The 14,202-nt window shown below is 36.6% G+C and overlaps 1 protein-coding gene across 10 annotated transcripts in view; it reads right to left on the reverse strand.

The window, feature by feature from the left end:
* Positions 1 to 14,202, reverse strand: part of LOC132794399 (guanine nucleotide exchange factor DBS) — a 41,772-nt gene that overhangs the window by 23,255 nt on the left and 4,315 nt on the right. For 7 of the 10 annotated variants that reach the window (XM_060804832.1, XM_060804826.1, XM_060804835.1 and 4 more), the window contains exons 2-10: positions 10,619 to 11,168; positions 10,471 to 10,561; positions 10,178 to 10,411; positions 9,970 to 10,119; positions 9,799 to 9,911; positions 8,238 to 8,460; positions 7,868 to 8,176; positions 7,597 to 7,806; positions 2,536 to 2,706 (exon numbers count right to left, since the gene is read on the reverse strand). In XM_060804832.1, the coding sequence (XP_060660815.1) occupies positions 2,536 to 2,706; positions 7,597 to 7,806; positions 7,868 to 8,176; positions 8,238 to 8,460; positions 9,799 to 9,911; positions 9,970 to 10,119; positions 10,178 to 10,411; positions 10,471 to 10,561; positions 10,619 to 11,168 (2,051 nt within the window). Of the gene's footprint in view, positions 1 to 2,535; positions 2,707 to 7,596; positions 7,807 to 7,867; positions 8,177 to 8,237; positions 8,461 to 9,798; positions 9,912 to 9,969; positions 10,120 to 10,177; positions 10,412 to 10,470; positions 10,562 to 10,618; positions 11,169 to 13,077; positions 13,320 to 14,202 lie in introns of those variants that run through there. The other 3 variants (XM_060804833.1, XM_060804828.1, XM_060804829.1) reach the window with 3 other exon arrangements.

Raw genomic sequence — 14,202 nt, forward strand, 5'->3', positions numbered from 1 at the left:
GCTGAAAATTGGCAGACAGATTGCAGTAAATGAACTCGATCGCATTAGAAAGTATCTTTTCTTGCGTACATCTCAAGTATTAGCCTTAATTCTGCAGATATAAGACAAAAAAATCAAAGCAATGCGAATGTATTTCCAATGACCATCAAACTAATGAGTTTAGCAAATAAACGAACGAATTCAACGAATACATTTGCATAAATACTACAATGTATGGATGAAAATATATACTTTTTCAGTATACTAGTATACTAATATAGGTGTATACTTTTTTTATACTAGTATTCTTATTAGAATTGTATACTTTAAGTCTTTTAGTAAAAAAAAGTAAAAGTACTTAAATTCAATTCCATACTGTCAAATGTCCCGATATATTCTTAAGCAATTGGAAAGCATCCATTTTATCTTCAATGATTTCAATGTAGCTAACATATTTGAAGAACTAAATGTTTTTCAGTGAACTATTTTAAAATATTTGTGGAGCATGCACAAATTTATATTTCTATGATTATTATTAAATATAACTAAAATAGAATTACCAACTGTTTTACACTAAATAGTTGTCTCACATGTGATAAATATTATTAACAACTAAAATTCATTTCAATCTTACTTTAATACACGAAAAAATATAAAACGAATACGCAATATTAGTTCTTCTTAAGCCATAACTTGAAATTTAAATGTTTATTAGGCAACTGATTTGAATATCTAATCAAATATAGTCATTTGTGGCACACGTATTGTTACATTATGAATGACATTTCACCTAGAAAGCCATCAAACAAACGAATGCATTTGAATAGTGAGCATGTTAAGTTGAATTTCTTGTCTACTTGCAATTGCAATTGCAGGGCACGTGCCAAGATCGAAAAATGATTGAAAATGAAAGATAAACGGGAGGAAAAACTGCACGAGTTAACCGTAATTCAGCAAAAGCATAATTTGCAAGTAGAATGCAAATTGCCTCATTTGCATTGCGAAATTGAAAAGCGTTTTTCCCGCTGCACAACTGACCAAACGGAAATGTTAATTTGCCACTTCAACCTTTGGTTGAGGAACTGTTTTTCCCCGCTCTTATGGTAGACTAAAGCAGTTGATGGCTAACTGTAAGCAATTTGTATGGAAAGGTCTTCTAATGCGATGCGTGTTTCTAACAGTTCTCTAAATACTTGGTGATTAATTTAGTAATATTGATAATTATTCATGTATCCACCAAGCAATACTGATCAGATAGTTATGAATCAATCTTTTTACTTTTATGTTGATTAAATTAAGTAGATATCTTTGGTATACATTTTCAACAGACTCCACTGTGCTCTCGATGGAGAAGCATCATTTATTAATACAGCTGCATTTTATAATATTTGGGTTATAATAACTGAAAACAACTTTTAACTAAGACGGGGGCAAATCTAAAAAAAACTAATTTAACTAACCTTAACCTTTCATCTAATCTGACTGAGTTATCCTGGGTTTTCCCCAGGAGTGAGTATTGGATTCGATTTATATTTTTAATAGTTCTCAAACTGAATTCTTAGCTCTATTATTCTCTAAAATTTTAACAATTATGTAATTTATCAATTTAAGTAAATATCACTTTATATCTAAAAATCTCTGCCTAATGTATCTACGCGTTTTTCTATCTACTAAACATATCTGAAGATATTAACTTAAGCTAATGATTTAAGATATAATAATTGGAAGAGGGAATCGTTTTGGCCAAATATAGCATTTTTTTGGTATTTGGCCTAAGCAGTTGCAAGTCGTCTAAATGGAAACAGTCTGTTAATGGTTGAGCGTAAATGTTTTGTTTCTTGTCGGTCATTAAATAAACCTAATGGTAAATGGCACCGAGGGTTCAACTCAATTATGAGCAGACTGAATGACTGACTGACTGACTAACTGACTGAGTGCTGCACAATTGTGCGACTCGGAGAAGGTAATTATGAAATTTTGTTTTGCTGATGGTCAAGCATTCGACTTTTAATGGGACAGACGCGTTTCCTTCTCCCCTTTTCCCCTCCCTCCTTTGACTCCACACAAGTACAACCTGCAGAGCTTGCCCGCAGCTATGGGTCGGCGTTGTCTTCGCCTTAGCCGTAATCTATGATTTACGCAGTCGGAAAAAGTGAAACTTGTGGCTGCGCTCTAGCATTTGTCTTATCATGGCAAAGTAAAGCGACGCTCGGTTTAGGCTTTGTTTAGCCCAGCGGCCAAATACAATTGGCCTCAGTCGCAGTCGCCGTCGCCGTCGTCTTCGCAGTTGGCCAGATGAACAGAAAAAAGAGCAACGTGTGAATTTTGCACAATGAACTTGAAATTTGTGTACAACCACAAATCTAAATCCAACAAAAAAGAAATTTGTAAGCCAAGCCAGCGGTGGCGGTGTCATTGTTTAATTAGGAATCTCCTCGAGAAATGCAAATGCAAATGCGACTGCGAGTTACAAACGCATTGCATATTCAGCGAGCAACTTAATAAGCCGCAGCAGCAACTGGGAGCTGGCAATGACTATGTCAAATGGACACTCACCTTTATTTGTTTACGACGTAGGAGGTGGGGCGCTCCGCCCGGGGGTTGCAGGGGCACAGCGGGCTCGGGTGTAACCTGTTGCACAGGACGCGGTGGTTTCAGTGCCAACTTCTTGAGACTCGCAATGCGTTTGTCGCACATCAGCGACACATCGTCGATGCGCTGCAATACCTGCAAAGAACATTCGAATAGAGTTCAAATTAGTTATGAATGAATATGGATCAGAAATACAGTTCACTATAGTTGTCAATGAATGTAGTATTCAGGTGACTCTCATTCAAGCAGTAAATGGCACAATAAGAAGCTGGCTCAAGAGTTCTCGCCACTTTCGAAAGTGGTTCAATATTATTGTATCGATTGGAATTGTAAGCTCTCTATTGTCAGCTACTTCACATAAAGAGCAGATTTATCGGTACACTTCAATGAGTTACATTTCGTCATTTTTTACAGCTTTGTTGGCTAGATAAAGAAGCAAATTCTTAAAGTAAAGAGAAAGTGCCAAGATGTCAAACTAGGGAAGTAGCTACGCCTATAAAAATCAGATGTGTAACACTTTAAATTATAATGTTTTTATATCCATTAAATGGCACGAATGCGGAGGCAACTCCGGCGTTATAAAGTATGAGTCACTAGATCTCAGAGACTACAATATAAAGAGCCATAATTTTCGAAGGCACTTATTATTATTGCGTTTTTTTTTATCAAGTTTGTTTTAGAATTTGCCGCGCCCACAAATCTACTAGCAAGCGTAATTTTAAATTTAGAATCGATTCGTGGTATATAGAATAATAACCAATATTAGTATGCTTTTCGAATATTTTTGGTGACGATCAGATTAAATTCTTAGAAGCTATTTGAGAAATTTTTAAGTGGAATAGTATATGAATATACCAAAAGCTTCTTTTTTAATAGATAACACACTCGACTGTAGATTTCTTATTTCCTATAAGTAAAACACTGTAAGAATATGTGTCAATGTTTAAAAAGAAGAGTAAGTTCCAATTTGGGAATCTCTACTTAAACAGATTACTACGTAATAGATTAGATTATTCAAATGTTAGAGAATAAATACCAATATTAGATTGGAAGTTAAGCTTAATTGAACTATTAAAGTCCCTCAACTTCCAATTATTGCCAGCTTAAGTTTATCGATAAATCATGACCCAACTCTAATTACACTTGCCCCTTGCCACATTTATGTTATATGCGACATTGCCACTGGTGCAATGGTGGCAACCGCAAGTGTGGATGCAAAATAGGCAACTGTATAATGTATAATTATGTAGGAGAATTTAGTGGCATTCGCACGCGTTTTCACCGTGATTTGTTGAGCTGAGCCGTGGTAACAAAAAAAAGGCCAAAAGAGTAGAAAACAAAAGTAAGGTTTTGCTTGCAGCTGGCTCACAACAATAATAACAAAAGCAACAGCAACAGCAACAGCAACTGAGATACAAGTAACAATTGAATTTGTGCCACAACGAAAGTGCAACAACTCCAAAGGCGTGGCTGACTTGTCAATTGCGCTCAATTTGTTGTTGCTTTTATCACAACATTTCTTTTGATTATTATAAAAAAAGTTATTTAGATGCGGTGAAAAATGTTTCTCAAAATAAGTTTTAAGAAAATTATGCAAAAAGGTCAATTGCGGAGTCAAACTTCATATGCATAAGTGTTTGCTAAATAAGCTTCCTGAACTTTAGGTTATACCTATGATTAAACGATAACTGGCAAATTGCGTAATCGAACTGCGCCTGGAGGATATCGCTTTGGCATTTGGCAATGTCGTGACATTTGACATTTTATGTAATGGTCGACGACAGCATTGCCGCCACAGCCGCAATTGTCGCTTTCACTTTTGCTTTCGCCGAGGCAGCATCGCGTTGAACCTACTCGTGTATTGTCAACAGACAGGCGCATCTTCAGCATGCCACAGAGTGTGGTAAGCCACAGCCAGCCAGGCAGCCAGGGCTGTGGCATGCATCGTCGATTTGCCAGCTGACCAGTTATGTGGGTTTTCGGCGAAAAACTCCATGCTCAACACGTGCAGTTTATCAAATGCATAATACACGTAAAATGTAATCGACGATTTGGTGATGAGCTAACCAAACGCCTAAATATTTTGTAATGCTGTAAAGCTTTATTTATTCGATCAGCGTGGTCATAAATCGATGCATTGACTCTGCAGGGTTGTCGCATCAGATTTAAATATTATACAAAATATAAAAATAAATGAGAATATTTGAATGTAGCGGTAGGATTACTAAAATATATATATAAATAGCTGAAGCAAAAAAAATATAAATATTTATATATTTGTAAATTTAAAAAAAAATGATTTGATAGAAGTTTTATTTGTCTTAAAATAATCGATTTGGAAAATATGAATTCTGATGTGTAAATAAGAGGTAAAATGATTATTTTATAATAATATTTTATCATTATAAAAAGATGTAATCATATTATAGAAAGGATTTTAATTTTTATAATGAAATTATTGTATTGTATTACAATTTTGATATACACATCAGAATTTTTATTTAAATATTAAAATAAAAAAGGACTACGATTTCAATAATAAAAATAAATTGTGTGTTTTTTCAATTTTTTTTTATGTTGGCAACTCTGGCAATGCCAATGGCAGCACGCTCAACTGAGCACTTGTCAAGATGCACGACCAGTTGACTGACTTGAACTTCCGTTGACCTTAGCAGGAGACGTCGCCTACGCTGTGAATGAACTCAAGGCGGGGACTTGACTCGTCTGAGCATCTTGAATGGATTTTCCGCTTTTGATAGCAATAGACAAGGAATACAGGCAAAAGCCCAAGGCAGAGGATGAATAGCAATTATTGCTGTATTCACTTGAGATGCTCAGCTTAGCCTTCCGGTCTGGAATTTCTTTTCTTTGTTTTTTTTAGAGGAAACAGAATAATAATAGTACGTGACATTCTGCCAGCTACCGCAGATTTATGTATGCATCATAATTTGACAAAATCTGGTTTCAAAGCAAGGGAAAGTAGGCTAGGTAAATGGTGTCGTGATGCAACTCTGGTTGAGCAATCGACACATGCCATAAGTTAATGGTTATCAAACTATGATAGAATCTTTTAATCGTCAACAATTAAACGCAATCGCAAGGATGTCCAGTGTGGCAACTGGTTAAACGACCGCCGACTGGACTGGAATGAAAGCGGTCCACAAGGCTGAATTGTGTCAGAATCATTGTTCGAGTGCACTTATACACTCATTCGCACTCACACTCACATAATCTTCTGCTCAAGCAGCCTCTGTATCTGTCCAGAAAAATGTAAATGCTTAAGCGCAAAAAGAGGAGAAAAAAAAACATACTTCTAAACGAGTCTCGCTGACCCATTTTTCGGAAATGCTCAGCAGAACAACTTTTTACTTATTGCTTAAAATGAATAAATACCTAACCAAAAACTGGAAATGCAATGGGGTTAGCAAAATGGGTCATCAATTTGTAGTTGCATGGGCCTCTGGAGGCCCAAAAACTGTGACGACCCAAAGTTCGTGCTCTATTTACGTAGGTTAAGCATCTTTTTGTTTATTCAAATCATGTTTATTATATGGTAATGGCTGAAACTACTTAGTCATATCATAGTTTCAAAATTTTGTAAATATTCTTATACAAACTGATCTAAATTTAATTAATATTAACAGAATTGATCTACGTATCAAATTAAAGCTATGCTTAAACCTCATACTTTCCTTTATTTGAATTTAAATATTTCTTATCAATAGCTGAAATGCCGTTAATCTGAATTTTAGTTATAAACTTTTTAAAATCTTTCATCTTATACGCAGATCGAACCTAGCCATCAAACATGTTGAGTTCGATGCTCGAGTTGATGCTGAAGTTGCAAGCAACGATCGAACATGTTTGCAAATGAAAGCACAACAAGAGTGTTGGACTTAAGTATGAATAATCGCTGTATTAACTGAATAAGTTGTAGTGTATTCATTACGGCAAGTGAGTAGATAGTTAAAACCTTATAGCCACTTACCCGCTAAGCAAAGTACAGGAAGTTAAAGGATTTTGTGGAAGTACAGGTTTTGAATGTCTCGGACAACAAGTACTCTTATCAATTACATGTATTTTTTAATGAGTAGTAAAACCCACTAGCGTTATGAACCGGTTGATTTGATAGCATTTGTTAGCATTTAAATACACATTGCACTGCCAGTTAAATTAAAGAATGCCCCACTTTCCTTCCCAGCGCTGTTATCTAACTGTACTCGTACATGGATAAACTGCAGAAGCAACTTCTTTGAAGACTCTGCAAGAAGAACCTGTCTGTGAATTATATCACAATTGCACTGCATCGCATTGCATTGCATTGCGATGCACAACAATTCCAAGCGCCAATTCTTCAACCTGGTCAATCGACATCGGCGGTAAACGCTGACAAGACGACATAGACACCACTCCATGGGTCAATAGCCGAGCTTGCATCAATTCTCTGTCTCCAGAGAAAGGAAATTGTATAAGTGTTTATTGAGAAAATACAACGATTTTCTCTTTGGCTTAAACAATAATTTTCAAACAATTGTATAAATGTTTAGTCCATGTAATATGATTTTAGGTTTATCGACGTTGAAATAAATAAATATATACAAAAATTAAATTTTTGTCTTTTAAATAAACCCTCAAATAATATGGTTTTCATTTATGGTAGAAGTAGATTGTATTTGTAAAATATCAACAGATATGATTTAGTATAAAATACTTTACTATTTAAGGCAATATTCCATTAGTAGTATATAATATTTTAATAATACTATAAACATTGACGAAATGACTTGATATAAATTGCCGTAGAAATAAAATGAAATTGTAATTTTTAAGTGCACCTTTAAATTGACCACATATGAGTATTTTTTAAGAGTATGGTTTTCATTTATGAAAGAAATATATTGTATTTGTAAAATATCAACTCATTTGCGTGGCGATTGATTTAGTATAAAATACTATTCGGCAATATTCCATCAGTAGTATATAGTATTTGAAAAATACTCTTTATAATAAGAAAAGGGAACTCACCTGAGATACAAGTGCTTTGGTTTCTGGAGTAGTGCTTTCTAAGAATATTTTCTTGAATTCACTTGGCGTGGATAATTTAAAATCGGAAGCAGACGCAATAAACGCTTGGATTTCGTGCAAACTCTGCTCGGCAAGATCGGCCGACACTGAGCACTTCTCGATTCTCTGGGAGGCCAAGAGCTCCACACCATTGGCACACCATTGATTAGCCTAAAAGCAAGATAGAATAAATTAGCTAATGTCACACAATAATTAATACAAAACTGCTCACCTTTTCAACTCTCTCCATAAGTTCGCTGTTCTTCGCCAAGATCTCCAGGCGTTTCGTCAGCCGCATGTTGATTATGTCACAAACTCGCTGCAGTTCATCGCACTTGGGCTGGACAATCTCCCAGGGATAGACACCCCGAGAGCCAATCAACTGCTGGCCCGTTTGGATGACCGTCTCGGCATGTTCCACATCCAATTTGATGAGGTCACGAAACTGTTCTGTGTCCTGAATAAGCGTGGCCACCCGTTCGACGCTCTCTCCGATCTCTGTCATATCGGCCACGGTCTTGAGATGTCCATCAAAGATGTTCTGTGAAAGCAATTAAAGCATTAGCTAGTTGTATGAATAATCATCGAGTGGCAAGACTCACCTGCAGCTCACGAAAGTCCTGCTCGAACATGCGCAGCCTGAGGCACTGCTCCAGGCGATTGCGATGCGTCCGCCAAAATTCGTCGAAGCGACGCTCCGTTTCCTCCAGCTGGACGAGCAGTCTACGGTAATCGCGACAATCATCATAATGTTGGGGTTGCTTAATCTTATATTGTTGGTGATAAATAATTTGTTGGCGTTGTATTGGCTGCCCTGCACTGGATCTGCACACATCAACATTTAATTCGATTCATTGTATTTTAAGAGAGTACGAGATATCGATTTGAAAATATTTTGGGGGAACATCGCGAATGACAAAGGCGAGAACACGCGCGACAGGGAAGATAAAAGACAAGAGACAACAAGACAACAGCTTAATGAGTGAAATGAGTGACATTCAGATGGGCTTAAAAGCTATATCCCCCATCACTTAAATAAGTAGATCTATGCGTGTGGCCGTGACTGTGATTGTGAACTGTGATTTTTGTGACTGTGAATGTGACTGTTGAATGTGCTTGTGCTTGATTGCATGGATATGTGGATGTCTGGGATCCAGTTGACAATATCCATAAACAGATTTAAAACTAGGTTCGTCTGTGACAGACTTTTTAACAATTAGACATACATGCATTCTCTATTATTTAGCGACATTTTCTTTTTTTAATTAAAGCTCAAATGTGATCTTCATGCAATTAGTAAAACAAATCGATTCGAAAATATTTCCAGCTAGGAAACACAAACTTAAACACATTGATCTGCTAAATTCAAATAAAGAACATTTAAATTTTCATTTTTCCAAGACCCAGTTTTTAAATTATCTTTTTTTAATATACAAGTAATCTAAAAATTCCAAAAGAATAAATGAAGCTATAACTAATAGAAGGGCAAACTTAATCTAATAAATATAATCTAATTTTCATACTTCTCATGTATTATTTGTTCAGCTAGGATACAAATTATATAGCTCCTAGACTAACAAGTCCTAACTCAATTGTAATAAAAATTTCTAAAATAACATTTACTTTCTGTAATGTTTTTAATATTAGAACTACAAATATCTTATTTATTGGTGGTCCTCATTAGAATTGATTTTATGAGACAGTAGAGAGTTCATTATTTAACGATTAACAAACTTTGAAACATTTGCATTATTATACTTTGTTAGTATGTTTTATCAAATTCGAAAACTACATTAAAAAGAACACAAATGCGATTGACACATGAATGAGAACAAACTATGGGAGGAAATGAAATCAATGTGTCTATAAATATGCTGATGAATGTTTTTCAAAATATTTTCAATATAGTTAGGTAAATATACATATTATTATTAGAGTTAATTATCAAGTATAATAACCAGTGCAGAGCTATATAAAAAACGAAATCAAATGCGAATAAATTTCGAGAGTTAATCAAAAGAGGAGTTAGTTAAGTTAATAGAGAGAAACGCGTTAAGAGAGTTAGAAAAGATCGAACCAAATACTGCAGAATACGGTAACAGGGCAATTCAAAAACACCAAACTTATGTTGTATAGTGTACAGAGTACAAACAGTGTATATACCTCTCAATGGAGCTGACATTGCCGGTGCGTTCGGAGAATTCTTTCAACTCGTCGTTGGATTTGATTTTATTCAATAGCGTCTCGCCATGTCTGGCTGCAGCAAGTATCTCGTCCTGAAAATAACACACAATTAGTATTTTTCTTTTAAGAAATTCTTCAATTTAAGATAACCTTTAGGCGTGCATAGTCGGCGCCCTGGTCTTCCAGTAGTTTTCTGGTTGCCTCCACCGAATTAGGGAATTCCGTGTCATGAATGGCCTGTATAAATACATCCAACTCAGCGGAGACCTGATGCGTCAAGCTGGAGAACTTTTCAAGTGACTGCAAGTAATAGATTCTTTTAGTGAATGAAAATACATTTATGTATTGAAGTGCTTACGATGCGCTGTTGAATCCACTCGTGATGCGAATAGATTAAAGACCCACCCATGTCGGGAGTGAGTTGTGTGGCATCCACAAATTCATGCAGATCCGAGAGCGCTGAGCAAATGACCAGCCTGAAGCGATATTCATCCTTCGACGAGAACTTTGAGCTCACCTCAGAAATGGCCTTCTGAAAGAGACCCGAGGGTCGCAGCACATAGACCACATGTATAATGCCGGGGAAGTATATCTGCAAATGCAAATATCAGTTAGAAAACTGAGCAAGAATAGTAAGGATCATTAACTCACCGATATGCGCTGCAAGGCAGTCTTCACCGATGTCCATCTGTCCTTGCGACGATCGATTATCAAATGGAAGCCGAGATCAGCATCTTGGAGGCTGAAAAACAGTTAAAGATTAAATATAGAAAGTATATAAAGGGTCATCTTCACTTACGATGGCACTGAACTAAGGTACAAAATGAGCTTCTGGTAGTCGGCCTCTTCCATCGCATTGAAGTTGTTGTTGTCGGGGAAGATGATCAACGGACAACCTTCCTGGGAGCGACCGCCCGTAATGATGGCATGCTGCGGATGCAGCAAATCAGCCACATCGGCTATGTTGAGCACTCCCTCGCCACTCATGGCTGCCGCCGCTTGAGCAGGACTAATGTGCTCCAGCAAAGAGTTGATCGGCTCGACAGGTCGTTGCGTGTTCAACGCTTCAGCGGCATAGGCAACACCCTGAGAGTTGACCGATGTGGTGGAATTGCTGCTGATCGTCGAGGTTGTGTGCTGTAGCAATCCTGTGCTGCGATTTGTGTGCGCCGGCGAATTGCTGAGCGATTGAAAGATCGCCGTCTGTATGGATGCTCCGCTGCTAACCGAGATCTGGGAGTCGATCATGTGATGGTTGATCAACTGCTGCTGCTGTTGTCGCTGCTGTGTCTGGGATGCACTCATCACAATAGCTTGGGACTCGGCCAGCGCAGTTTCCACATCGTTGTCTGTTGCCGGAAACGAAATAAGCCAAATCATATGCAATCATTAGCGTCTGCATTCATCTCTGGCCAACTCATAATTCAAATGCAGCAAAACATTTTCCAAAATCATCAAAATCATTTCAAATGTGGTGTGAAAACACCACACACATACAAGCACACACACAAGCACACTTTTTAATAAGCAATCTCATGCCGAGAGTATACAAAGCATGAATGATTATTATACACACTTGCCCCAATGTATTCATATCTGTGACTGTGTGTGAGTGAGTGTGAATGCACATATCTGCGAAGTGGTTATGGATGGTGCGTTTTGTTTTTAGCTTTGACCCATTTTACAGCAGACGCAGCACTTGCTCAAGTCTAGGCATCTCTCTTTCTTTTTTCTATCTCGCCTCTCTTTTTTTAACACAGCTCTTCTACAAAAGTATTTGCTATTCATTGAGCAAGAGGTAAAGCTCGTAAACAGGTGTAGTAGTAGTACTTTCTTCAATTGCTGTCCGAGCAACCGCACTTGAGAGATTATTGCAAAGAGCAGACTACAAACACCTGCCAAGGTTTTGTTCAACATATGCAATCTCAGCAGATACATGAATGAAGATTTCCGTGGAATGAGCAACAAATCAGAAGCACAAAACAAATCATGTACTATTTAACTATGTATTCCTTCCGCCTGCTAAATATATACAACAAAATCATTTAATTGACTTAACAACCTACCATTCTATTTGAATATACTTATGGCTAGACTTGGACTCTAGACCTTGAGGTAGTTACTGGATTTTATAGGCATCTTGGTGAAAAGTCAAGTGAGCTAGCAGACAATAAAACAATTACGTTGTGTCATTGTACGCTATCGGAAAAATCAATTGCTTGTATTATACAAATATTATGATACGAGAATTTCGATTTCTAAAAAGATGAAAACTACTGCAAGATAACTGAAATATTAAACAGAAGCACTTAATAACATTTGTCTTTTCAAATGAATATTTTTTTCATTAATTTTGTGCCCTCTCGAATGATTATCCATTATTAAATATTGACCTTTTACTTGAACAAATGTGTAAATATTTCTTATTACTATCAGAAGCAAACTCCGTCGCCCCTTAACGTATTTCTTAAATCAATACAATTTTCGAATAAGTTATTAATTTCATTGAATGATTAATTGCACAAATAATTCTTATCTTTATCAGAAGGAAACTCCAGGGTCCCTTCTAAGGAGGTACATATATTAAAGATGTGAATCAGAATCAACAGTTGAGTCAATTTCGATGCGTCAGAGAAATTTTAAGCACGTTCTTGGATACAAATGCGTCAATATCATAAAGAACAATGCTTCACGTTGGTTAATCCCTTTTACAAATTTGGGTCATTTTATTCAAAATATCACGCCAATAAAAAGCATAATATTTATCAGAGAAAAAGTTACTGAATTATTTGAGAATTTTCAATAAATGGTTTTATTAATCATTAATTTTAAACCGATTCCTTTAATTGATATTTGTAATAAGTATAAGTATAGTCATTCTCTTTATATTTTGCCAAAGATTTCGGTATTCCTTTGCTATCATTGTTTTTTAACAAACACCCAATTGTCAGCTTTTACTTTAGTTGTCATTAAATATTTATTAGAATAGCCGAAATGTGTCAATTGAAATTTGTTTGTGATAGGCATCGATTCGCAGAATAATGCCTATTATCAATTGACAATCAATAAGAGGACATCGTCTGATAACTCATTCTATTTTGTAAGCGCTCAAATAAACAATATTATATGATTCAGTGGGACAGTGCCTGCAGAATGTTATTGTTTCACTTTTGTATGTGTGTGCAAGCTTAACGTGAAATAACAATGTCGATTCTTATCACAAATAATTACAAGTTGATATCGAGCTCATTGACATACCATCGGGCAGACTTTCCTGGTTTCCCATAGTACCTGGCACCGCTGTGAATACGAATATGAATACTCGAATTGGGTATAACTAATTGCAAATGTATGTTTTTGGCTCGTAGAGACAGATAAGTGTGCATACGGTTTGCGAACGTGATTACGGGGTTGACACTACGGTCTATGTAAATAAATCACATGTGGTTACGGTTTGTCCGACTTTGAGTCCGACATATGGAAGCGTATGCGAAAAAAACACCTTAGGGTATTGAGTTCCCCGAATGAATGTCAGCTTCAACAACACAACACAACACAACGCACACACACACAAACACCTATACATAAGTGTGTATGTATGGGAATGAGTAATAACACTTATGCGGCACTTTTTCCTCTATGTGTTTTCCGCGCCAACAACGACAACAAGAAAATAGAATCGCGTAACTGAAAAGCAGCGTATGCTGTTGACTCGACGGGTCTTTGGTACTGAGACCCAACACTCGCATCGTCATCATCATCAGCTGCTTCTGAGAGCACACACAGCGAGCGGTAGATAGATACTGTGAGAGGGAGAGAGTGAGAGAAAGAGAGTGCTCGCTTGCGTAAGAGAATAACATTAACGTGTGGAGAGAAGAATTGGCCGATCGTTAGAATCCCATTTAATTTAAGACCAATGCAGAAAAGAAAAAAAGAAAAGGCCGCGCGTTTCTTCAGCTTTCTTCTGGTCTACGACTGTGAGTGCGCCTGCAGTGCCAATTGGAGCAGCTGTTCACTCCATGATCACCACACAAAAAAAAAGATACTCAGATACGAAAGTTAACTGAAAAGTTAAGTTCGCTTGTCTGTCAACGATTCTAACGCTTCAATTAGATCATTTACACTCGTATATACAATACGTAGAACACTGAGTTTTGGTTCCGTTCCAAAGCGCAAGTTCCGCTAGTATAAATAGAAATACAATTAAAGTTGATGTCATAAATACTCGTAGAGTACTGTAACTATTCTGTATGGCATTTCCTCATACTTCATCTCTCGTTTTACTCAGTTTTAAACAAGCTTTTAGGAATTGCAGATAAGAGATCTTTGAAATGCTCTCACTAGATGGCGCCACCGCTACATGATAACTATAACTTTTCTATT

Source organism: Drosophila nasuta, chromosome 3 (assembly GCF_023558535.2).
Source record: "Drosophila nasuta strain 15112-1781.00 chromosome 3, ASM2355853v1, whole genome shotgun sequence".
NCBI classification, from domain to species: Eukaryota; Metazoa; Arthropoda; class Insecta; order Diptera; family Drosophilidae; genus Drosophila; species Drosophila nasuta.